Source organism: Pristiophorus japonicus, chromosome 9, assembly GCF_044704955.1.
Source record: "Pristiophorus japonicus isolate sPriJap1 chromosome 9, sPriJap1.hap1, whole genome shotgun sequence".
Classification (NCBI taxonomy): Eukaryota; Metazoa; Chordata; class Chondrichthyes; family Pristiophoridae; genus Pristiophorus; species Pristiophorus japonicus.
In genome coordinates this window covers 156,845,670-156,870,872 of record NC_091985.1, presented here as the reverse complement: position 1 = coordinate 156,870,872, position 25,203 = coordinate 156,845,670, and the positions used below count along the sequence as shown (strand labels likewise).

Here is a 25,203-nt window from a genome sequence, read left to right as displayed (position 1 = left end):
CTTCACTGTGATGAGCAGTAAAGGTCTCACAAAACTGTGCCCACATTAACCATCGCCCACCCTCAATCAGCCATAATTCTATATACGTGATACAAAGATTAAAACTGTTGGTTTCCCCCATCATGCAAGTCATGTTGTATCAGTCAACACTGCAGCTTTGGTCCCAAGCGTTCAACTTGTGAGGTCAGTTATTGGGATATCAGTTACCAATCCCTGCAACTCATTCTTGTCCTAAATCCTTACTATGTGATAGTAAGCAATTCACCCCAATGTTCAGACAAATTATTTTTTTCTTTGCAGTGAAAAATTCCCTATGTCTTTTTTTAACAGTTTAAGGTAAGCACACATCCCTCAATTAAACATTTACACAATTTAAAGAGAACATAAACTTATATTGAATTATAAACATAATACTGCATTTTTGAAAATGGGGTGCTTTAATTTTTGTGTTTTTGGTGTACTTCCTGTTCTTAACAAATTGACTATCCTTGCTACAGATTGCATTCGACTTAGAGACAACTGTTGATGTAGGTGCAACACTTTAGCTTTCCAAACCTCAGCCTTTGGCTTTCATTTTACCTCCTTCTGACATAAGGTTTTGGCCAAGTGCTCTGCATATTGTCTACTGCTCTTCTCTTGGTGCGGGGGGAGGGCGGGTGCTGCCAATTACAGCTAAAGCCAGTGCTAACTTTGATGTTTTTAGGGTTTGTACAACCCCGTTGAGCAATGCCTTTTGTATGAAATTTGTCATGTGCACTGCCCTCATTTTTAGACTGCCAGGTGTAATAAAAATGTACACATCATAAAGCTACAAAAAGGGTCTTGAATATTAAATAATTTCAAATTTCTAACAAAAATGTTTTGTTCTTCCAAACTGAAATAAATTGATATAATGAAGCTCAATGTAACAGAACTAAATTAACTAAGGTGCTAACTATATGGAGTATTGTGACATGCTTACCAACATTATCATTTGACCTTGCTACAGATTGCATTCGACTCAGAAACAACTCTTGGCGAAGGTGCAACACTTCAGCTTTCCAAGTCTCAGCCTTTAGCTTCCATTCTGCCTCTTTCTGACACAAGGTTTTGGCCAAGTACTCTGTATACTGTCTGCTGCTCTTCTCTAGGGGGGTGCTGCCAATTACAGCTAAAGCCAGTGCTAACTTCGACGTTTTTAGGTACCATATTAGCACATCTCCGTTTAGTTCTCGTCCTATCAGTAAGACAGAAGAAAATGTATTCAATATCACCAGAATGATACATTAGAGCTGATCGATCACAACTTCAAATAGTGTCATGAAAAAAGGATTATGTAACTAAACAAAAGTTGTTAGCCATGTTTGCAATTGAAATGATAAACTTAGTGACTTCCAAACAATTAACAGTTAAATTAAGTTATGTACTATTGGAAACTAGTGATATCATGTGACATTTAATCTTATAACAAGGCAATGTTAGATTGAAGAATGTTTTATATTATAGTGCTGTGCATAATTTTGAGCAATACTATCACTCCTCAGACTTCCTAGTAATTTTCCATTGTAATAATCATCATTAGTATCAGTACTGTATATAGAATAGTTAATGAGTAGGGGTACACAAAGTCCTAAAATTATGATTAGCCGACAGTCAATGAGGTCTGTAATTGTACGTTATTTCTTATCTACATGTTGCCCCCTGCCGGCATCATCCGGAAACACAAAGGCAGTTTCCACATGTACACTGATGACACCCAGCTCTACCTCACTATCACTTCTTTCGACCCCTCCAGTCTCTAAATTGTCAGACTGCTTGTCCGACATCCAGTTCTGGATGAGCAGAAATTTTCTCCAATTGAATATTGGAAGACCGAAGCCATTGTTTTTGGTCCCTGCCACAAACTCCGTTCCCTAAACACTGACTCCATCCCTCTCCCCAACTCCTGTCTGAGGCTGAACCAGACTGTTTGCAACCTTGGTGTCATATTTGACCCTTTCGACCACTTGGCCGCAGCATAACTAAGATCACTGATTTCCACCTCCGTAACATCGCCCGTCTCCATTCTTGCCTCAGCTCATCCGCTGCTGAAGCCCTCATCCATACCTTTGTTACCTCTAGACTTGATTATGCCAATGCACTCTTGGCTGGCCTCCCACATTCTACCCTACGTAAACTAGAGGTGATCCAAAACTCGGCAGCCTGTATCCTAACTCGCACCAAGTCCCGCTCACCCATCACCCCTATGCTCGCTGACCTACATGACATCCAGTTAAGCAACAACTCAATTTCAAAATTCTCATCCTTAGTTTCAAATCCATCCATGGCCTCACCCCTCCCTATCTCTAATCTCCTCCAGCCCCACAACCCCCTCGAGATGTCTGCGCTCCTCTAATTTTGCCCTCCTGAGCATTCCTGATTGTAATTGCTCAACCATTGGTGGCCGTGCCTTCTGTTGTCTAGGTCCCAAGCTCTGGAACTCTCTGCCTAAACCTCTCCTCTACCTCTCTTTCCTTCTTCGAGACACTCTTTAAAACATACCTAAGCTTTTGGTCACCTGTGCTAATTTCTACTTTTGCAGCTCGGTGTCAAACTTTTATCGTATAATACTCTGTGAAGCGCCTTGGGATGTTTCACTACGTTAAAGACGCTATATAAATACAAGTTGTTGTTGTTGTTGAAAGTAAAGCTACAAATTAAAAACTATTCAGAAACATGACATTCCTTTAGTAATTCAATTCGACATAAACGAATTGCATATTTTATACCATATACTATAAAACACATATTTCCCAAGTGCTAAGTGTGGAAACTGAGCCTCATAACACTTTGGCACATGCACAATTCCAATCTGCTTTTGCTGAGTTCCATTATTTTGTGCACTTCGAAATTATTCCTCTAATAAATATTTAGATTCTGAATACATTATAAGGAATAAAAATAATGTGGCATTGCATTAGCACTAGAAGTGATCTTCCTGAACTCGCATCAGCGATGCTCCATTGCACAAAATCTCTGTTTTCAGGCTGCCTCTAACCAGCAGATTCATATCATAAAATGTAATAAAAAGAGAAGAGTGAGAAACACTGATATGATGTGGAGATCTGTGGATAACATTTAGAATCACACAACTCAGTAGAATTAATTTCATCTTTAACTACCAGTTAACATAAAGCTAGGTCAAGCACATTTGCTTTTTATTTTAAATTTATTTTACATGCAATATGCTGTTAAATTATTTAGTATCAAGAATCATATTAAAAAATGAAACTTTTCACTATCTGCAATTTCAATGACAAAGCAGCACCTTATGCCGAGTAAGGTCAATGCTTTACATATCTAGGGTACGCAGGAGACTTAAAAAATGAAGAGAGAGCAGAGATGGTAACAGGATTGCTTACGTCAGTTTAAAATTAAACGGAGTATAAAAACAGAAAATGCTGGAAATACTCAGCAGGTCAGACACCATCTGTGGGGAGAGAAACAGGTCGATGACCTTTCGTCAGAACTGAAAATAGATATGACAGGTTTTAAGCAAGTGCAGGTCAGGGAAAGAGGGGAGGGAAGGAAAGAACAAAGGGAAAGTCTGTGATAGGGTGGAAGGCAGGAGTGATTGTGCCTGAAATTCTGACCTCCCGGGCAATGGGCATGTGCTGAAAACCAGCTTTTCCGATCTGTCAAGTTTTTGGCTTGACAGATCTCACGCATATCGGGAGCGAGGACACTTGCAAGGGCAAGATTTGCAATATTTACGCATATCTTGCCCAGCAAATGTCCTCAAAAATCTTGCGCCTGAAAAAGCAGGCGTATAGCCTACTTTTACAGGCGCAAGTGTTTAAAAACCTACATAAACATTAAAATTAAATTAAATGAACACATATGAAAACATATTTTGTTAAAAACCCTCCCCACTATGGTAAGTTTATTTTAAGGCATAATTAAAAAAACTTTAAAAAAATATTTTCCCAACTTTTTTTTTAAGAAGTTTAATTTAAATGAATCTTAAATATGTAGTGTATTTTTCTATTTTTTATTAGTGTTTTGTGTGTTTGGGGGGGTTTCTCATTCAGAATAATGGGAACTCCAATTGACAGAGTTCCCATTATTATGAATGAGAAAATACTGTATCTTGATTGGCTGCCCAGAGCCATGTGACTCCAGCTCCAGCATACGGCGTCCCAACATGCACGCGCTGCGACGCGTAGGGAGTGAAGGCCTCAGGATCGGAAGTTCTAGCAGTCGCAGCACCTTCAGGTAAGTGCGTATTTTTTTTCCTTTTTTCAGTAGTTTGCCCACGGGAAGATCTCGATCAAGATTTCTGGGCCATTAAATGACTAAAGGGATGATGGTGCAAGGCAAAAGGAGATGGTAATGAGACAAGTAAATAAACAAAAGATGGGTCCAGAGGAGCTGTAAAAAATAGCAGATTCATTACCAACAGCTACTGTCCAAAACAATGGAAGCTGTGGTTATGGTGTGAAATTGTTGAACTCAATGTTGAATCTGGAAGGCTGTAAAGTCCCAGTTTAAAAACATTGTAGACAATGAGCTAGTCCTACTTGAGATTCTCCATGTACTTGGTGTCTGATATTTTCAGAGCTGTTGGGAGAGAATGGATGGTGCAAGCCAAATGGGGTAGAGAGAATAAAACACTCTATTACATAAACCAAGTCTATGCAACCTTAAATGATCAGTTACAGAATAACATTTGCAAAAAGTCCGACAGGCAAAGAGCAGAAAAAATATGATGAAGCAAACAATAATTCCACTGTTATCTTTCAATGTTATTAAACACTTTGGCCAGGAAATTGGGCCCACTTGCATCGGCCAATAAGGCTGGTTTTGCTGAAAAAATGATGGCGGCCTCGCTTTCGGTGAGTCCCGCGGCGATCGCCATTTTGGCCAGGTCGACAGTGCTGCTGTTGCCTGCGCCTGTTGCAGATGTGGAAATGAGGCAGATTGTGTTAACAATGTGTGTGCAATGATGATTTGACGCACGACCTGCCATTTTGGATGTCGACGTTCCTTTTAACGACCTTGCCTAATAACGACCAGCTGATCATGCATTCAGCCCGCAGGAAGGAGCTCCCACTGGTACTATTTAAAGGGATCATCAACAACTTGCAACTGAATTGCTTTTTGATCGCTACTGACCCTCTCTAAGTTTGTGCAACAGTTTGGAGCTTTCTACAGTTAATTAAAGTTGGTGAGGTGACAGTGAGCGTTGCTGCAAGTGGAGGACACCTTGCTCCTCTGCTCCCACCACTTGCTCCCAGCTTTGGGGCTCTACGAGCAGTCCCCCTGGTGCTCAAGCATGACAGGGAGATGGAGCAGAGACAGCGAAGAAGAGAATAAGATGCTTGCAGAGGGAGGAGGAGGGGCAGGAGGGCTCTCAGCAGGAGGCCTTACCCACCACCTATGGTCTTCCGAGAGCACATCTCCAAACTGCACTTAAGTCAGGAGCAGTGTATTCGAAGGCTCTGCTTCACCAAGGAAGTAGTGGCAGAACTCTGACACCTCCTGCAACCAGATCTGTAGTCTCAGAGCAGGCAGACGAGGGAGCTGCCAGTGGCCTTCAAGGAGATCTGAATTTTTTTTGCCACCGGAACCTTCCAAAGGGCAGAAAACATTAGTGAGAGTTGTGTACAGACCACCAAACAGCAGTAGGGAGGTTGGGGATGGCATCAAACAGGCAATAAGGGTACAGCAGTTATTATAGGTGACTTTAATCTGCATATTGATTGAGCTAACCAAACTGGTAGCAATACTGTGGAGGAGGGATGGTTTTCTCGACCAATATGTCGAGGAACCAACTAGAGAGCAGGCCATCCTGGACTGGATCTTGTGTAACGAGAGAGGATTAATTAGCAATCTGGTCGTGCGTGGCCCCTTGGGGAAGAGTGACCATAATATGGTAAAATTCTTCATTAAGATGGAGAGTGACACAGTTAATTCAGAGACTAGGGTCCTGAACAAAGAAAGAAAACTTCGGCGGTATGAGATGTGAATTGACTAGGATAGACTGGAGAATGATACTTAAAGGGTTGACAGTGGATAGGCAATGGCAGAAATTTAAATATCACATGGATGAACTACAACAATCGTACATTCCTGTGTGTAATAAGAATAAAAAAGGGAAGGTGGTTCAACTGTGGCTAACAAGGGAAATTAAGGATAGTGTTAAATCCAAGGAAGAGGCATATAAATTGGCCAGAAAAAGCAGCAAACCTGAGGACCGGGAGAAATTTAGAATCCAGCAGAGGAGGACTAAGGTTTAATTAGGAGGGGGAAAATAGAGTATGAGAGCAAGCTTGCAGGGAACATAAAAACTGACTGCAAAAGCTTCTACAGATATGTGAAGAGAAAAAGATTAGTGAAGACTAATATAGGTCCCTTGCAGTCAGAATCAGGTGAATTCATAATGGGGAACAAGGAAATGGCAGAACAATTGAACAAACACTTTGGTTCTGTCTTCACTAAGGAAGACACGAATAACCTCCCGAAAATACTGGGGGACCGAGGGTCTAGCGAGAAGGGGGAACTGAGGGAAATCCTTATTAGTCAGGAAATGGTGTTAGGGAAATTGAAGGGACTGAAGGCCGATAAATCCCCAGGGCCTGACAGTCTGTATCCCAGAGTACTTAAGGAAGTCGCCCTAGAAATAATAGATGCATTGGTGGTCATTTTCCAACATTCCATGGACTGTGGATTGGAGGATAGCTAATGTAACCCCACTTTTTAAAAGTGGGAGAGAAAACAGGGAATTATAGACCGGTTAGCCTGACAACAATGGTGGAGAAAATGCTGGAATCAATTATTAAAGATGTAATAGCAGCGCATTTGTAAAGCAGTGACAGGATTGGTCCAAATCAGCATGGATTTATGAAAGGGAAATCATGCTTGATAAATCTTCTAGAGTTTTTTGAGGATGTAACTAGTAGAGTGGATAAGGGAGAACCAGTAGATGTGGTGTATTTGCAAGGTCCCACACATGAGATCAGTGTGCAAAATTAAGGCACATAGTATTGGGGGTAATGTATTGAAGTGGATAGAGAACTGGTTGGCAGACAGGAAGCAAAGAGTGGGAATAAACGGGTCCTTTTCAGAATGGCAGGCAGTGGCTAGTGGGGTGCCGTAGACTTCAGTGCTGGGACCCCAGCTATTTGCAATATATATTAATGATTTAGATGAAGGAATTGAATGTAATATCTCCAAGTTTGCAGATGACACTAAGCTGGGTGGCAGTGCGAGCTGCAAGGAGGATGCTAGGAGGCTGCAGGGGGACTTGGACAGGTTAGGTGAATGGGCAAATGCATGGCAGATGCAGTATAATGTAGATAAATGTGAGGTTATCCACTTCTGTGGCAAAAACAGGAAGGCAGATTATCATTGAAGGTAGGCATGCAGGTACAGCAGTAAAGAAAGCAAATGGCATGCTGGCCTTCATGGCGAGGGGATTTGAGTATAGGAGCAGGGAGGTCTTACTGCAGTTGTACAGGGCCTTGGTGAGACTACACCATGGGTAGTGCGTGCAGTTTTGATCTCCTAATCTGAGGAAGGATATTCTTGCTATTGAGGGAGTGCAGCGAAGGTTCACCAGACTGATTCCCAGGATGGCAGGACTGACATATGAAGAAAGAATGGATCGACTCGGCTTATATTCACTGGAATTTAAAAGAATGAGTGGGGAGCTCATAGAAACATATAAAATTCTGATGGGATTGGACAGGTTAGATGCAGGAAGAATGTTCCCGATGTTGGGGAAGTCCAGAACCAGGGGTCACAACCTAAGGATAAGGGGTTAGCCATTTAGTACCAAGATGAGGAGAAACTTCTTCTCTCAGAGAATTGTGAACCTGTGGAATTCCCTACCACAGAAAGTTGTTGAGGCCAGTTCATTAGATATATTCAAAAGGAAGTTAGATGTGGCCCTTACGGCTAAAGGGATCAAGGGGTATGGAGAGAAAGCAGGAATGGGGTACTGAAGTTGCATGATCAGCCATGATCATATTGAATGGTGGTGCAGGCTCGATGGGCCGAATTGCCTACTCCTGCACCTATTTTCGATGTTTCTATGTTTCTTCCAGACGGGAATAGGAGACATAGCTAAAATCTTCCAGTTCGCCATCCATCGCTGCATCCGGGATGGTATTCCAGGAAAAGGGACATCATTGTTTTCTCTCTGAACAGAGAGAAGCAGGAAGAGCGTGCATGTGGCTTTGCCGGGATATCGGGCTTCCCCACGGTGCAGGGCACCATCGACTGCACACGTGTGGCTCTGCGGGCATCGCATACCGATCCTGAGAAGTTCCATGACCGCAAAGGTTACCACTAGCTTAATGTGCAGTTGGTGTGCGACCACGCCCAGCACCTCATGATGGTGAATGCCCGGTATCCTGGCAACAGTCATGATGCCTTCACCCTGCACCAGTCCAGTGTGCCAGCAATCTTCCAGCCACCATGTCAAACCCAAGGGTGGCTGGTCGGAGATGAGGGTTCTCCGCTCTACACCTGACTGATGACTCCCCTCCACAACCCCACCACTCGTGGCCAGCACTAATGACAGACAAATTGCCAAGAGGAATGTCAGCGAGCAGACCATTGGGATGTTCAAGCAACTGTTCCGCTGCCTTGACTGCTCGGGAGGAGCCCTCCAGTACACATCGGAGCACACATCCCTTTTTGTGGTGGTCTGCTGTATGGTCCAAAAATTGGCCATCATAAGGGCACAAACCTTGCCGCCATGGGTTTCGGGACCACTTCAAGAGGAAGAGGAGGTGGAAGAGAATGAAAATGAGAAGGAGGAAGGGAGGAGGCAGGCAGCAGATCACCATTCTGGACAGGCTGCCCGTGCAATGAATGAAACCCCAGATCCCCGTTGCTCACTACTTCCCCATCTTACTATGCCTGTGTCACCAAACATCACAGCATTCTTCTGGGCGCAAAGCTGAAATGAGAGCCACCACAAAACAAACAATCCAAGCATAATTCATAAATTTATCAAACCAAAATCAAAGCAAAATTAATAACCATAATGTATTCCTTTAGTGTCTGTCTATAATGTTCATTTTTCTACTCTACTGACCCAAGGAGTGCTCCCCCAGTGGCTGTAGCATGGCTGGTGGGAGGCTGCTGACTCTCAGTGGGGGACACTGCTAATAGCCTTGCAAGATGAGCTCAAGCAACTCTGGGCCTAGAAAGCCCGGCTGTAGACTGCATCACCTCAGAACGGGCAGCAACAGTGTGAGCTGGCTGGATGGCAGGCAGCAGCAAGGGCACTGGCGGAGTGGTAATGGTGGGAGTAGAAATACTGTCATCCTGAGAAAAGATTATCTGCACGAACATTTTGCACGGCCTTCTGTGCATGCGCGTGGTATCCCGGAACCACGCATGCATATCCGATCCCCTTCAGCTCAAGCACATTGTTGCTGATGCCACGCATGCTTAGTACCCCACAGTAGCCATGCTTTCCTCGGCTTCGTGAGAGAAGATTGCTGGATCTGTGCTGGCTGTGAGGTGAAGAGAGAATCGGAGGAGGAGATTGGAGGGGAGAGAGGGAATCGGAGGGGGGGAGGGGGGGAAGACAGGGAATTGGAGGGGGGAGGAGAGGAGGAATCGGAGGGGGGAAGGAGAAAGGGAATCGGAAGGGGGGAGGAGAGAGGGAATCGGAGGGGGGAGGAGAGAGGGAATCGGAGGTGGGGAGGAGAGCGGGAATCGGAGGGAGAGAGGAGAGAGGGAATCGGAGGGGGGGGAAGAGAAGGAATCGAAGGGGGGAAAGGAGAGAAGGAATCGGAGGGGGGGAGAGAAGGAATCAGAGGGGGAGGAGAGAGGGAATCGGAGGGGGGAGGAGGGAGGGAATCGGAAGGGGAGAGAGAGAGGAGGAGGATGAGAGAAAAAGACAGGATTGGAGGGGGAAAAAGAGAGAAGGGGAAAGAGAGGAGGGCAAGAGAGAGTAGGGAGGAGAGTTCAGGAACTTGTTGGGGGGCCAGAAGGAACTTGGGCAGGGGGGGGGTCAAGAACTCGGCGGGGTCGGGGGAGGAGGTCAGAAACTTGAGGGAGAGGCGGTCAGAAACTGGGGGAGGGGGGAGATCGGGAACTTGTTAGGAGAGGGTGGGAGAAGGTCTTAACTTGCAAGGGTGAGCCCTGTCTGATCCAAATGAGCTCTGTTCTCTTTTTGGAGTTCACCTGCAAAAACATAAAACATGTATCCGTGCCACCCGACCTGGATGACACACACAAGACATTTACAAGGCCCCTTTTTTATTTATTTTTTTGTGTTTTTTTTTTGGGGCACTAAAATCAAATTTTTCCTTTTTCCAGTGCCCCCTATAAAAGGAGAGGGGGACACTAAAAGCACCGGCAATTAAAACAAATTAAACTTTAAAACGTAAAATCAAATTAAAATTTGGTTGCCGGGCGTGATGATGCACTCCAGTCCCTCCGGTGCCCACCTCTCGCGGAAGGCCGCGAGCGTACCGGTGGACACCGCGTGCTCCATCTCCATGAGCTCTGTTCTGTCTGGAGTAGGCAGTCAGAATGGCTCGAATTAGACTTTGCAAAGTAATTGATTACGTAGGCAGGGAGGATCTAATTACAAATTCCAGGAAAACTGCTGGGTGTGTCTTGTCCTCCAAGAGGACCAATCATAACGTTGGTGTTGCAAATACTCACAATCAAACTTTATTGGCCAGTAGACTACACCCGATATTGGTCCCCCTGTTCAGCGCTAAACCAATCAGCAGCTCGTTTACTGCTGAGATCAGTGCTGCAATCATTGTAATGAGCAGCAGCATAAATTTTGTGTGACGGGCGTGGGCACATCACATTTTGCACTGCCCCGCCCATTTTTACACCTTACCAATTTCTAGGCCTTTACTTTGAAAAGCACATACATTAATGTTTCTCTTCTTTGCAAGTCATCTGTGCAATATATATGGTTCCAATCCACTGCAGTATGGTCTCTGTTGCCTGATGTGTGGACAGGATTTCACAATCTCTTGAGATATTTAGTACTGGGCTTGTATCATCTGCCCGGGAGTTTCATTGCAGCAATGGAACTTTCCAACAATATAGATTGGGAGCCAACCATTATGAAAGACGATATATGTTGGGGTTTAAAATTTACGTGGGACTAGATGGAGAGTAGTTGAAGCAAGACATGCTAGGAAAGGGGCAATTACATCGGAGAAGCATGAAAAGAAGAGACATGATAATCTCAAATATGGAGATATAAAATGAATGGCAAGAGCGTACATCTGGAAGTTGGAAAAGGGTGGAGAAAACTAGAAAATACAGGAGAAGCCTGGAGACATGCCAAAGATGATTATCTCAGAAATGCAAAGTGTTTGATGGCATCTCATGGAACACTGGCGAGGACAGGAGGCTGAATCTCAGAGACGTAGAACAAGTAGAATGCATCTTGTTGTCATTGGGCAGATTGGAAGGGAAGAAAACCATCTATTTTCAAATTCACATAATTTTCAAAATTCAACAACTTAAGAGTAGTTGATCATTTTACACTTTTTCTCAGAAATCTAGGAAAAGTATTAAGTCATGATAAATGCCTGTAATCTTGTGATCAGCAAATCTACTTCTCTCCCTCTCATTATGTTTGTGAGGTAGACACGAACTAGTCTGCATCCATCATTCAGCTGTCAGTTTTCAGTTACACGCATTATTATAAAATACCAACAAGCAACTAAATTAGAAATCCTACTGTATGTACAATATGGCTAAATATTGTCCCTATATTTTCTCCTGTACTTCAGTGTCCCTGTGCTGCTCTTGGACAAGCACCTAGTATAAAATAAGTTGGCAATTTTGAAGAGCTTGTGTGTGCTGAATTAATGCCTTTAATGTATAAATAAATTAACTTACTGGTGAGGAGTTAGTGGCGAGCATTTTCACCATCTATACTATTTTGTTTGAACTAGCTGCAGATATCTATTGATTAGAAAGATCAGAGGGCATGTCGAGTAATCTCTTCTCACTCCATATGTCGCCACCATGTGCTTTTAAATTGGAACAGCAAGCTCTCTGCGACTTGCCCAAACATAACAATCGCCGTATACGTGTACCATTTCCACACCCTACAGTATTCATCCAATGTTCTCGATGACATTCCCAAGCTAGTCTGAAACAGGATAGAATTTAAATCCCATGACATTATTCAAAGAACAGCAGAGTATTTTCTTGACATCCTGGCTGGCATTCCTCGTCCAACCAAACAGAGTAACAGGCTATTCATCTTATTGCTGTTTGTAGGATGCTTGTTGAATGGCTGACACCTGTCACTGCATCCCAAAAGTAATTTACTGTGTGATGCATTTTGTTACAGTTTGGTATGATAGGGCACTTTATAAATGCAAATAATACATTTTACATTAAAATGTTTTAATTAAAATGAACTCGTCTGACTTAATGCTAACCTGACCTGCTGAGAGGAGACCATTCAATTGTGGAGCGGCAAACTGTATCTGAACAGCAGTCATTCCCTTAGGTAAAAGTAATGTGTAAATGGAAATACATGATGTTGCAAGCATCAGATATAAATAATCAAGATGGGTTTTTTGCCAGTCAGCTCAAGTATTAGAATGTCTACCAGAGGCAGTAACGATATTGGAAAGACTAAAAATAGATCAAGAAGATATACTTAAAAGGTTGGCAGTCCTCAAAGTAGAAAAGTAATCCGGTCTGGCTAGGATGCATCCTCGCTTACTGAGGGAACTGAGGATGGAAATTATGGTGGCTCTAGACACAATCTTCCACTGTGGGAATGATGCCAGAAGACGGGAGGGTTGCAAATACAAAGGGGGAGAAGATAAACCCAGCAACTACAAGCCAGCCTGCCTAATGTCCGTGGTAGGAAAACTTTTAGAGACAATAGTCCAGGACAAATTAAATTAGCATTTGGAAAAGTATGAGCCAATAAATGAAAGTCAGCACGGATTTGTTAAAGGCAAATGGTGTTTGACTAACTTCATCGAGTTCTTTGATGAAGTAACGGAGAGGGTTGATGAGGATAGCGCGGTTGAGGTTGTGTATATGGACTTTCAAAAGACTTGACAAAAGACCACGTAATAGACCTGTTAGCAAAATTAAAGCCGATGGAATGAAGGGACAGTGACAGCTGGATACATAAGAACATAAGAAATAAGAGCAGGAGAAGGCCATACGGCCCCTCAAGCCTGCTCCGCCATTTAATAGGATCATGACTGATCCGATCATTGACTCAGGTCCACTTACCTGCCCTCTCTCCATAAACCCTTATTCCCTTATCATTTAAGAAACTGTTTATTTCTGTCTTAAATTTATTCAATGTCACAGCTCTCTGAGGCAGCGAATTCCACAGATCCACAACTCGCTGAGAAGAAATTTCTCCTCATCTCTGTTTTAAAGGGGCGGTCCCTTATTCTAAGATTATGCCTTCTAGTTCTAGTCTCCCCTTTCAGTGGAAACATCCTCGCTGCATCCACCATGTCAAGCCCCCTCATAATCTTATACGTTTCGATAAGATCACCTCGCATTCTTCTGAATTCCAATGAGTAGAGGCCCAACCTACTCGACCTTTCCTCATAAGTTAACTCCCTCATCTCTGGAATCAACCTTGTGAATCTTCTCTGAACTGCCTCCAAAGCAAGTATATCCTTTCGTAAATATGGAAACCAAAACTGCACGCAACATTCCAGGTGTGGCCTCACCAATACACTGTACAACTGTAGCAAGACTTCCCTGCTTTTATACTCCATCCCTTTGCAATAAAGGCCAAGAATCCATTGGCCTTCCTGATCACTTGCTGAACCTGCATACTAACCTTTTGTGTTTCATGCACAAGTACCCCCAGGTCCCGCTGTACTGCAGCACTTTGCAATCTTTCTCCATTTAAATAATAACTTGCTCTTTGATTTTTTTCTGCCAAAGTGCATGATCTCACACTTTCCAACATTATACTCCATCTGCCAAATCTTTGCCCACTCACTTAGCCTGTCTGTGTCCTTTTGCAGATTATGTGTGTCCTCCTCACACATTGCTTTTCCTCCCATCTTTGTATTGTCGGCAAACTTGGCTACGTTACACTCAGTCCCTTCCTCCAAGTCGTTAATATAGATTGTAAATAGTTGGGGTCCCAGCACTGATCCCTGCGGCACCCCACTGGTTATTACCAACCCGAGAATGAACCATTTATCCCTACTCTCTGTTTTATGTTCGTTAGCCAATCCTCTATCCATGCGAATATATTACCCCCAACCCCGTGATCTTTTATCTTGTGCAGTAACCTTTTATGTGGCACCTTGTCAAATGCCTTCTGGAAGTCCAAATACACTATATCCACTGGTTCCCCTTTATCCACCCTGTTCATTACATCCTCAAAGAATTCTAGCAAATTTGTCAAATATGACTTCCTCTTCATAAATCAATGCTGACTCTGCCTGACCGAATTTTGCTCATCCAAATGTCCTGCTACTGCTTCTTTAATAATGGACTTCAACATCTTCCCAATGAAATTGGTTGAGGGAAAAAAGCAGAGAGTAGTGGTGAACGTTGTTTTTCAGACTGGAGGGATGGATACAGTGGTGTCACCCAAGTGTCGGTATTCGAAACATTGCTCCTTTTGATATATATTAATGACCTGGATATACAGGGCATAATTTCAAAGTTTGCAGATGATACAAAACTCAGAAATGTAGTAAACGATGAGGAGGATAGTAACAGACTTCAGGAAGATATAGACAAGCTGGTAAAATGGGCAGACACTTGGCAGATAAAATTTAACACATAGAAGTGATACAATTTGGCAAGAAGAATGAGGAGAGGCAATATGAGCTAAATGGTACAATTTTAAAGGGGATGCAGGAAGAGAGAGACCTGGGGGTGTATGTACACAAATCTTTGAAGGTGGCAGAACTAGTTGAGAAGACTGTTAAAAAAGCATATGGGATCCTTGACTTTATTAATAGAGCAATAGAGTAGAAAAGTAAGGGAATTATGCTAAAGTTTTATAAAATACGGGTTTATCATCATTATCATCGGCAGTCTCTCGGAATCGAGGAAGACTTCCTTCCACTCTTAAAAATGAGTCCTCAGGTGGCTGAACAGTCCAATACGAGAACCACAGTCCATGTCACTGGTGGGACAAACAGTCGTTGAGGTAAAGGGTGGGTGGGACAGATTTGCCGCACTCTCTTTCCGCTGCCTGCACTTGGTTTCTGCATGCTCTCAGCGATGAGACTTGAGATGCTCGGCGCCTTCCTGGATGCTGGAGTATTGTATTCAGTTCTGGGCACCACAATTTAGGATGGATGTCAAGACCTTACGAATCCAACGCAAAGATGCAGCAAACTGTGGGCATCCTGGAGAAGTTCGCAGAGGGTGAGGACTGGGAAGCCTATGTCGAATGGCTAGATCAGTACTTTGTAGCCAACAAGCTAGACGAAGAAGGAAGCGCTGCAAAAAGGAGAGCGGTCCTCCTCACAGTCTGCGGGGCACCGACCTACAGCCTCAGGAAGAATCTTCTGGCTCCGGTGAAACCCACAGATAAGTCGTATGAGGAGCTGTGTACACTGGTTCAGGAGCATCTTAACCCGAGGAAGAGCGTGCTGATGGCGAGGTATCGGTTCTACATGTGCCAGCAATCTGAAGGTCAGGAAGTGGCGAGCTACGTCGCCAAGCTAAGGCGACTTACAGAACAGTGAGTATGATGGCTACCTGGAGCAAATGCTCAGAGACTTTTTTGTACTGGGCATTGCCACGAGACCATCCTACGAAAACTTTTGACTGTAGAGACACCGACCCTTAGTAAGGCCATTGCGATTGCACAGGCGTTTATGTCCACCAGTGATAACACCAAACAAATCTCTCAGCACAAAAGTGCTAGCAATGTTCATAAATTAACTGGAACTGTGTTTGCGAGCAGAAATGTACAGGGCAGAACCCACGAGTCTGCAACTGCCAGCAGGCATCAGGTGACCCAGTCCGCAACAAAGGATGAATGCAAGGCAATTCACACCTTGTTCACACCTTGAGGCTTCCATTCAGCCTATTCATGCCGCTTCAAAGGGTATGTTTGCAAGAGCTGTGGAACAATGGGGCACCTCCAATGAGCTTACAAACGAACTGCAAGCTCTGCAAAACCTGCTAACCACCATGTGGCAGAGGAAGATCGGTCCATGGTGGATCAAAGCAATTTCGAGCCTCAGAGAGAGGAGGCAGATGCTGAAGTACACGGGGTGCACACATTTTCGACGAAATGTCCACCTATAATACTAAACGTAAAATTGAATGGCCTACCCGTAGCCATGGAACTGGACACTGGCGCTAGCCAATCCATCATGAGTAAAAAGATGTTTGAGAGACTGAGGTGCAACAAGGCACTCAGACCAGCCCTGAGCCCCATCCACACGAAACTGAGAACGTACACCAAAGAGCTTATCACTGTCCTGGGCAGTGCCATGGTCAAGGTCACCTACGAGGGCACGGTGCACGGATTGCCACTCTGGATTGTCCCAGGCGATGGCCCCACACTGCTTGGAAGGAGCTGGCTGGGCAAAATCCGCTGGAACTGGGATGACATCCGAGCGCTATCACATGTCGATGAGGCCTCATGTACCCAGGTTCTTAACAAATTTCCTTCCCTTTTTCAGCCAGGCATTGGAAACTTTTCCGGGGCGAAGGTGCGGATCCACTTGGTCCCAGAGGCACGACCCATTCACCACAAGGCGCGTGCGGTACCTCACATGATGAGGGAGAGAGTGGAAATCGAGCTGGACAGGCTGCAACGCGAGGGCATCATCTCCCCAGTGGAATTCAGCGAGTGGGCCAGCCCAATTGTTCCAGTACTCAAATGTGATGGCACAGTCAGGATTTGCGGCGATTATAAAGTAACTATTAATTGTTTCTCGCTACAGGACCAATAACCGCTACCTAAGGCAGATGACCTATTTGCGACGCTGGCAGAAGGCAAGACGTTCACCAAGTTCGACCTGACTTCGGCCTACATGACGCAGGAGCTGGAGGAGTCTTCGAAGGGCCTCACCTGCATCAACACGCACAAGAGACTGCTCATCTACATCAGATGCCCGTTTGGAATTCGGTCGGCTGCAGCAATCTTCCAGAGAAACATGGAGAGCCTACTCAAGTCGGTACCACACATGGTGGTCTTTCAGGATGACATATTGGTCACGGGTCGGGACACCGCCGAGCACCTACAAAACCTGGACGAGGTCCTTCAGCGACTGGATAGTGTAGGGCTGCGGCTGAAGCGGTCGAAATGCTTCTTTTGGCAACAGAAGTGGAGTTTTTGGGGAGAAAGATCGCGGCGGACGGCATTCGGCACACAGACGTCAAGACAGAGGCTATCAGAAATGCACCCAGGCCACAGAATGTCACAGAGCTGCGGTCATTCCTGGGACTTCTCAACTATTTGGGTAACTTCCTACCGGGGTTAAGCACCCTATTAGGGCCCCTACATGTGTTATTGCGCAAAGGTGAGAACTGGGTATGGGAGAAAAAACAAGTAATTGCTTTTGAGAAAGCCAGAAACATTTTATGCTTCAACAAGCTGCTTGTATTGTATAACCTATTGTATAGACTTGTGCTAGCATGTGACGCGTGTCGTACGGAGTCGAGTGTGTATTACAACAAGCTAATGTTGCAGGGAAGTTGCAAATTGTCGCCTATGCTTCCAGGAGCTTGACTAAGGCCGAGAGTGCCTACAGCATGATTGAGAAAGAGGCATTAACGTGTGTGTTCGAGGTAAAGAAAATGCATCAGTACCTCTTTGGCCTCAAATTTGAGCTGGAAACCGATCACAAGCCCCTCATATCCCTGTTCGCTGAAAACAAGGGGATAAATACTAATGCCTCAGCCCGCATACAAAGGTGGGCACTCGCGCTATCAGCGTATAACTGTACCATCCGCCATAGGCAAGGCACCGAGAACTGTGCGGATGCTCTCAGTCGGCTACCATTGCCCACCACGGGGGTGGAAATGGCGCAGCCTGCAAACTTGTTGATGGTGGCGCAGCCCGCAGACTTGTTGATGGTCATGGAAGTATTTGAAAATGAGAAATCACCTGTCACGGCCCGCCAGATTAGGATTTGGACCAGCCAAGATCCTCTGCTGTCCCGAGTAAAAAACTGTGTACTGCATGGGAGCTGGGCCAGCATCCCCGTTGAAATGCAAGAGCCAATCAAGCCGTTCCAGCGGCGAAAGGACGAGCTGTCCATTCAGGCAGACTGCCTGTTGTGGGATAACCGCGTAGTGTTACCAAAAAAGGGCAGGGACACGTTCATCTCGGACCTCCACAGCACACACCCGGGTATAGTAATGATGAAAGCAATAGCCTGATCCCACGTGTGGTGGCCCGGTATCGACTCTGACTTAGAGTCCTGTATACGGCAATGCAGCGTGTGTGCTCAGTTAAGCAACACGCCCAGAGAGGCGCCACTAAGTTTGTGGTCCTGGCCCTCCAGACCATGGTCGAGGATCCATGTTGACTATGCGGGCCCGTTTCTCGGTAAAATGTTCCTGGTGGTGGTGGATGCTTTTTCAAAATGGACTGAATGTGAAATAATGTTGGGAAGCACCGCCACCGCCACCATTGAAAGCCTGAGGGCCATGTTTGCTACCCACGGCCTGTCTGACATACTGGTCAGTGACAACGGGCCATGTTTCACCAGTGCCTAATTTAAAGAATTAAGGACCCGCAATGGGATCAAACAGGTCACCTCGGCCCCGTTTATACCAGCCTCCAATGGACAGGCAGAGCGGGCAGTACAAACCATCAAATAGAGCCTTAACAAGTCACAGAAGGCTCACTCCAAACCCGCCTGTCCCGAGTACTGCTCAGCTACCGCACGAGACCCCACTTGCTCACAGGGGTGCCCCCGGCTGAGCTACTCATGAAAAGGACACTTAAAACCAGACTCTCGATGGTTCACCCCAACCTGCATGATCAGGTAGAGAGCAGGCAACAGCAACAAAATGTAAACGATGGTTGCGCCACTGTGTCACGGGAAATTGATCTGAATGACCCTGTGTATGCGCTAAGCTATGTCCCAAGTGGATCGCGGGCACGGTGATAGCTTAAGAAGGGAGTCGGGTGTTTGTAGTCAAACTAGACAATGGACAAATTTGCAGAAAGCACCTGGACCAAACGAGGCTGCGGTTCACAGACTGCCCTGAACAACCCACAGCAGACATCACCTTTTTCGAGCCCACAACACACACCCAAAGGATCAACGACACCACGCCGGACCAGGAAATTGAACCCATCACGCCCAACAGCCCAGCAAGGCCAGGCTCACCTCGCAGCCCTGCAGGGCCAACAACACGCCAGCCCAGCGAGGGCACAGCCAACACACCAGAACAGACATTTGTACCGAAGTGGTCCACCAGGGAAAGGCTCCCGACCGCCTCACCATGTAAGTAGTTTTCACTTTGACTTTGGGCGGCTGGGGAGGGGGGAGTGATGTTGTGTATCTGTAAAGCATGCACTCCCATGTTCCGCCACCAGGGAGCTCATCCCCTGAAGTCCCAAGGGATCCCAGCATCCCTTGGGAGCACTGTATATAAGCCGGTCCCCTAAAGCCTGTTCCTCACTCTGGAGTGTCTTATTAAAAACTGAGGTTACTGTTACTTTAACCTCGCTGTGTGCAGCCTCAACTGTATTCGGAACACAATACAACTAAAGGGAAAGAACTTGAACAGGAGGAGGCCCAGCAAATCTGCACCTACAGACACTCTTGAAAGAGAGGGTTGCGGCTTTGATGGGTCCTGGCTGGAGAAAATCAACCACCATTGCACAAGTTGGGCCCACACTCGAGGGAGAGGGTAAGTCCTGCAAATTCCACAGTCTGGCTTTGCTAAATGTTAAGTACTGCGCGGGCTAGCCATGCTTCGGTTCATGGGGATGTCTCCGTCAGTTACAATTCGGTTGATGCAATGTGCTATCATTCATGCTGCTCCTTCAAATCAGCCTGCTGCCTGCACTGTGTGAGCCTACTCATGCCACCCTGCTCACTCCTCTGCTGCTAACCATTTGTCTGTTCTGTTATATTTCACAGAACTTGAGGCCAACCCTGACGTGCAGAAGATAATTCAGATGCGGAAGAGTCTGAAGAGGAGAACATCTTCCAATTCCACCTTCCAGACCAAGAGCATGGGGGTGAGAGGGAGATGATGGATGAAGCCCCCACTGTTGTACTCACTCTGGAGGTGGTGCAGGTGCCTCCCATTGAGGTGCCAGCCCCTTTCCTGAGTGGTACGAGTGTTGGGACATTCCATGGTTTCTCACAGTCTGAGGCTGGGGATTCCAGTGGGGTGCAGCGAGACCCACCCAGGGCCCCACCGTTCGAGGCTGCAGGTCCCAGTGGGATGCAGCGAGCCACGCCCAGAGTGAGGAGTAGAAGGAGAGCTCGACAGCGCTCTCCTGAGGTGTAGGATCTAACAGATGTGGTTCTGATGATGGCAATGAGTGCAGAGAGCATTGACCTTACCCGATCACTCCTGAACACCATCAGTGGGTGGGTGATGAGGTATCGGGTCTGTCGGGAGATGTAACAGCACTCTCACAAAGAAATGGGAACACTGTCTGGGATCATGAGGGAGGGAATGTCTCAGGCAGTTGATACAATGTTGGTGCACATGAGGGAGGGAATGGCGCAGGTAGCTAATACACTTTTAGCGAACATGAGGGAGGGAACATGCCCAGACCCTGCGCGCATTGACAGAATCAACTACCACTCCCACTCCAATCCCTAGACCAGCCTCTGAAGAGGGCCAAGCTGGGCCTTTCACATTACCGCCTGCCCCCCTGCTCCCCCCTCTCCTCCCCATCAAGAAATGTGCATTACCCGAGATGTTCGAAAGAATAAGCTAGGTACCAACCAGAGAAATGCTGCACCACTGCCTGCGGGCAAGAGTGGAATCAACAAGACCAAGCACAGCAGGCGGTCGTGGAATAAGGTGGAGGAGGGATGGTGCAGCCTTTCTTTGCTGCTGTTGTTGTTGTTATTATTATTGTTGTTACTGTTGTAACTGTTCTCAAATTAAAGGTTTTTTGTAAGTTATGTAAATTTACAAGTTTGAAAGTTTGTAAGTGATCTTAACAGAATACTTTAAAGTTTGATATGAGAATATTTTTGTTAAAAGTTAAGTACTAACAAGTGTTTGTTAAACTTTTGAATAAAATATATTTTAATTTATAACTGAATTATTTCCATTATTTGTTCCATGAACACAACATTACGGAACAGGTCCAAACAGTAAACATGGTCCATGTGGAATAGTTGCCGCTGAGCCTCCAGGCAGCAAAGCGTTCACGGATGAGCAGCTGGCTCATTAAAGGGGCACGACGGCCCGCCCTCCTCCGTCGTTGTACTCCAAGTTCAGGTAGTTGCATGGCTTCCTCGTCCTCCTCCTCGTCATCTGCATCTTTTCCCTCATCATCAGCCACTCTCACCTCAGGTGGGTCTTCTACTACCAGCTGCTGCTGCCGCCTCATGATGGCTATGTTATGCAGCATGCAGCACACAACAGTGAACTGATCGACAATCTCAGGGGAGTATTGCAAGTAGCCTCTGGAATGGTTCAGGCATCGGAAACGCTGTTTCAAGATACCAATGGTCCTCTCTATTATGCTTCGCATTGCAATGTGTGACATGCTGTATGCCCGGTCAGCTTCCGTCTGGGTCATGCGTCGGGGTGTCATGAGCCAGGTGATGAGGCCATACCCATTGTCTCCCAGAAGCCAGCTCTGTCCTTCTGGCTGCTGCTGAAACATGGCAGATATAGTGCTCTTGCGTAGGATGAACGCATCATGGGTGCTCCCAGGGTCATCATCATCATCATCACAGGCAGTCCGTCGGAATCGACGAAGACTTGCTTCCACTCCTGAAGTGAGTTCTTTGGTGGCTGAACAGTCCAAAACGAGAGCCACAGACTCTGTCACAGGTGGGACAGATAGTCATTGAGGGAAGGGGTGGGTGGGATTGGTTTGCCACATACTCTTTCTGCTGCCTGCGCTTGATTTCTGCACACTTTCGGCGTTGAGACTCGAAGTGCTCAGCGCCCTCCCAGATGTACTTTCTCCATTTAGGGCGGTCTTTGGCCAGGGACTCCCAGGTGTCAGTGGGGATGTTGCACTTTATCAGGGAGGCTTTGAGGGTGTCCTTGTAACGTTTCCGTTGCCCACCTTTGGCTTGTTTGCCGTGAAGGAGCCCTGCGTAGAGCACTTGCTTTGGGAGTCTCGTGTCTGGGATGCAAACTATGTGGCCTGCCCAGCGGAGCTGATTGAGTGTGGTCAGAACTTCAATGCTGGGGATGTTAGCCTCGTCGAGGACGCTGCTGTTTATGTGCCTGTCTTCCCAGGTGATTTGTAGGATCTTGCGGCGACATCGTTGGTGATATTTCTCCAGTGACTTGAGGTGTCTACTGTACATGGTCCATGTCTCTGAGCCATACAGGAGTATCCCAGGGTATCTCGCATCAACTGACATGATGTGATGCATGTCGTCACACATGAGCTGCACATTCATGGAGTGGAAGCCTTTTCTGTTCCTGTACATATCGGAATTGTCCAAAGGTACTTGCAAGGTGATGTGGGTATAATCAATGCAGCACTGTACCTTTGGGAAGCCTGCAATCCTGCAGAAACCCACAGCCCTGTCACGCATTGCCTGGGTGGTCATGGGGAACTTTATGTAGTCATTCCTCCGGACATATAATGCAGCAGTCACCTGCCAAATGCAGATATGTGTTGCAGGTTGAGAAATGGCGTACACATCCCAAATCGTGGCCTGGAACGATCTAGATGCATAGAATGAAAGTGCAGCTGTAACCTTCACTTCAACTGACATAGCAGTCCTCCTGATGCTTCTAGGTTGCAGTTCTGCTTTTAATAACTCGCAGATCTCGGTTACAACTTCTTTGCGGAAACGTAGCCTTCTCACACAGTCTGCATCATTCAGGTGCAGGTATGAATTCCTACTCGATATACCCAATGTGGGCAAGGCTTCCTGTCCATCATCCTACATGCCGAGGTTCTTCATGCAAATCAATTGTCTCCTCCGCAGCACCATCATGCAGAAGGCTTGCATGAAGTATGGCATTGTCAGTATTGCCCCCATGATTAAATTGTACCTTTGCAAGAAGCTCAAACAGCAGGACAAGCTTCTTTGTTGTTTCTCTCCCCAAGGTCGACGCATTGGTATGGACCACACCCAGGTCTGGGCATGCGCAATGGGCTTGCTTAGATCGGGAAACACCCACTCCCCACCCCAGGCTTCATTTGATGCTGCTGCATAGTGTAAGGGTTCTCATCCCTTTAGTCCGGCTTTCACCCATCGCCCCCCCCACTCCCCGCCTGCCCCCACAACGCCCCCCCCCCCCACCCCACACACCCGTCCCGGGCTTCATTTGATGCTGCTGCATAGTGTAAAGGTTCTCATCCCTTCGGTTCAGCTTCCACCCGCCCCGGGCTTCTTTTGAAGCAGAGCCCGTGTTCGGGCAAGGGATTAATTCTGTCGGCCGACGCTCCGACCCTCGGATGGAGACGTTCGGTGGTGGTGTGGCATTTTTGAAAAAAAGGCAACATTTTAAAATTGCATTAAACTTTCATTTTCTGTGTTTTAAGTTTGAAAAAATTAAGCTTCATGATGCATATTTAATGTGTTCTTGACTCCCTCCAAAACTTTGCCTAAAAACAATGACGTCTTTCTGCGCTGATTTTTTGATGTGTGCTGGTTTTTCTTAAATGCCCAGAAGGAGAAATCTAAGTTGGCCAAACTTGCATAAATATGAAAAACTGGCGCAGACATCAGGCTATGCCCCCTATGATGCAAAAGGACTAACCTAAAACAATCGTAACTAACTGAGTTACGCTGGCGCACAATCTTTGGGGAAACTTGGATTTTTAAAATTTAGGCCAATAAAAGCGGTGTGCGCCAAAAAAAGCCGCAAATCATTGGGGAAAATTGAGCCCAATGATTCTATGAATAAGAATATAAGAACATAAGAATTAGGAGCAGGAGTAAGCCATTCGGCCCCTCAAGCCTGCTCCACCATTCAATGAGATCATGGCTGATCTTCGACCTCAGCTCCACTTTCCTGTACTTTCCCCTTGATTCCCTCAATATCCAAAAATCTATCGATCTCTGTCTTGAATATACTCAAAGACTGAGGGACCGAATTTGGTCGCCGCCCATTTCTCGGCAGCACCTATCTTTTTGCCGCCCGCTGCCCCAGGTCCCATCGGGAGCCACTTTTGGCTCCGTTGTGTGGGCGTCAGCGTCAGCGGCAGTCAGCGGCAGTCAGCGGATGTGAGCGGCCAGCGTCATCAGCATGCGGCAGTTGGAGGCCTCTCCACTCAGGAATCTTCGGTGGGCCTCCAATGCACGAGACTTCGCAAATTTTTTTTTGTAGTTTTTGTCTTTCGACATGTCGTCACTTCGGGGCCGTTTGAGGCTGATTGCTGTACTGCACATGCGCATAAAGCCACACCACGTTATTCCACCTGTGAGTGTGAGAGGGGAGAGGAGAGAGTTGCCATTTGAGAGGAGAGAGTTGAGGTTGGGCAGGAGAGAGTTGGAGGTTGGAGAGGAGAGAGTTGGCATTTGAGAGAGAGTTGGAGGTTGGAGAGGGATCAGTCTGAATTGCAGTGGGGCCAGTGTGAGTTGCAGAGGGGTCAATCTGAGAAATTGAGATCCACAAACTCTTGCGCAGCCAATCGTTTCATCATTGACAATGAGTGGCCAGAAATCTGCCATGAAGACTGGCAAAACCACACCCAGAGCTCTCTGGTTTAATGAAGAGGAATTGGAGGAGCTAGTAATAGAGGTAGAGTGCAGGTACAAAGACCTCACCCGGGATGATCGTGGCAAGCCTCCATCACCCTAATACCGACGCATTTGGTGGGAGATCGCTGAGATCATGTCCACAATGGGCAACGTTGAGTGGGGTGAGGACCAATGCCGGAAACATTGGAACGATTTGGTGGCGGCAGCAAGAGTAAGTAAAAATGTATTCGCCCCCTCCTGTCCAACGCCAAAAGGGTTGTGCGCCAGATGTGTGTGTGTGGGGGAGTGTGTGTGGAAGGCATCAGCAAAGGGGCTAAAGGCTGCAACGTTTTTTTGTGTAGAAGAAAAACGCATCCAAGGCAGCAAGCCTGCGTGCGACTGGAGGGGCACCAGCAGAGGTGGTCGAATTGAGCAGGCTGGAGAAGTATGT

At 46.2% G+C, this 25,203-nt stretch overlaps 1 protein-coding gene across 3 annotated transcripts in view; it reads right to left on the bottom strand.

Moving 5' to 3' along the window:
- Nucleotides 1-25,203, bottom strand: part of mei4 (meiosis-specific, MEI4 homolog (S. cerevisiae)) — a 593,333-nt gene that overhangs the window by 545,493 nt on the left and 22,637 nt on the right. For all 3 annotated transcript variants that reach the window (XR_011595058.1, XR_011595057.1, XM_070889992.1), the window contains exon 2: nucleotides 962-1,216. Coding sequence is in view for 1 of the 3 variants with exons in the window: in XM_070889992.1 (XP_070746093.1) it covers nucleotides 962-1,216 (255 nt within the window). In the remaining 2 variants the exon portion in view is untranslated. The remainder of the gene's footprint in view (nucleotides 1-961; nucleotides 1,217-25,203) is intronic.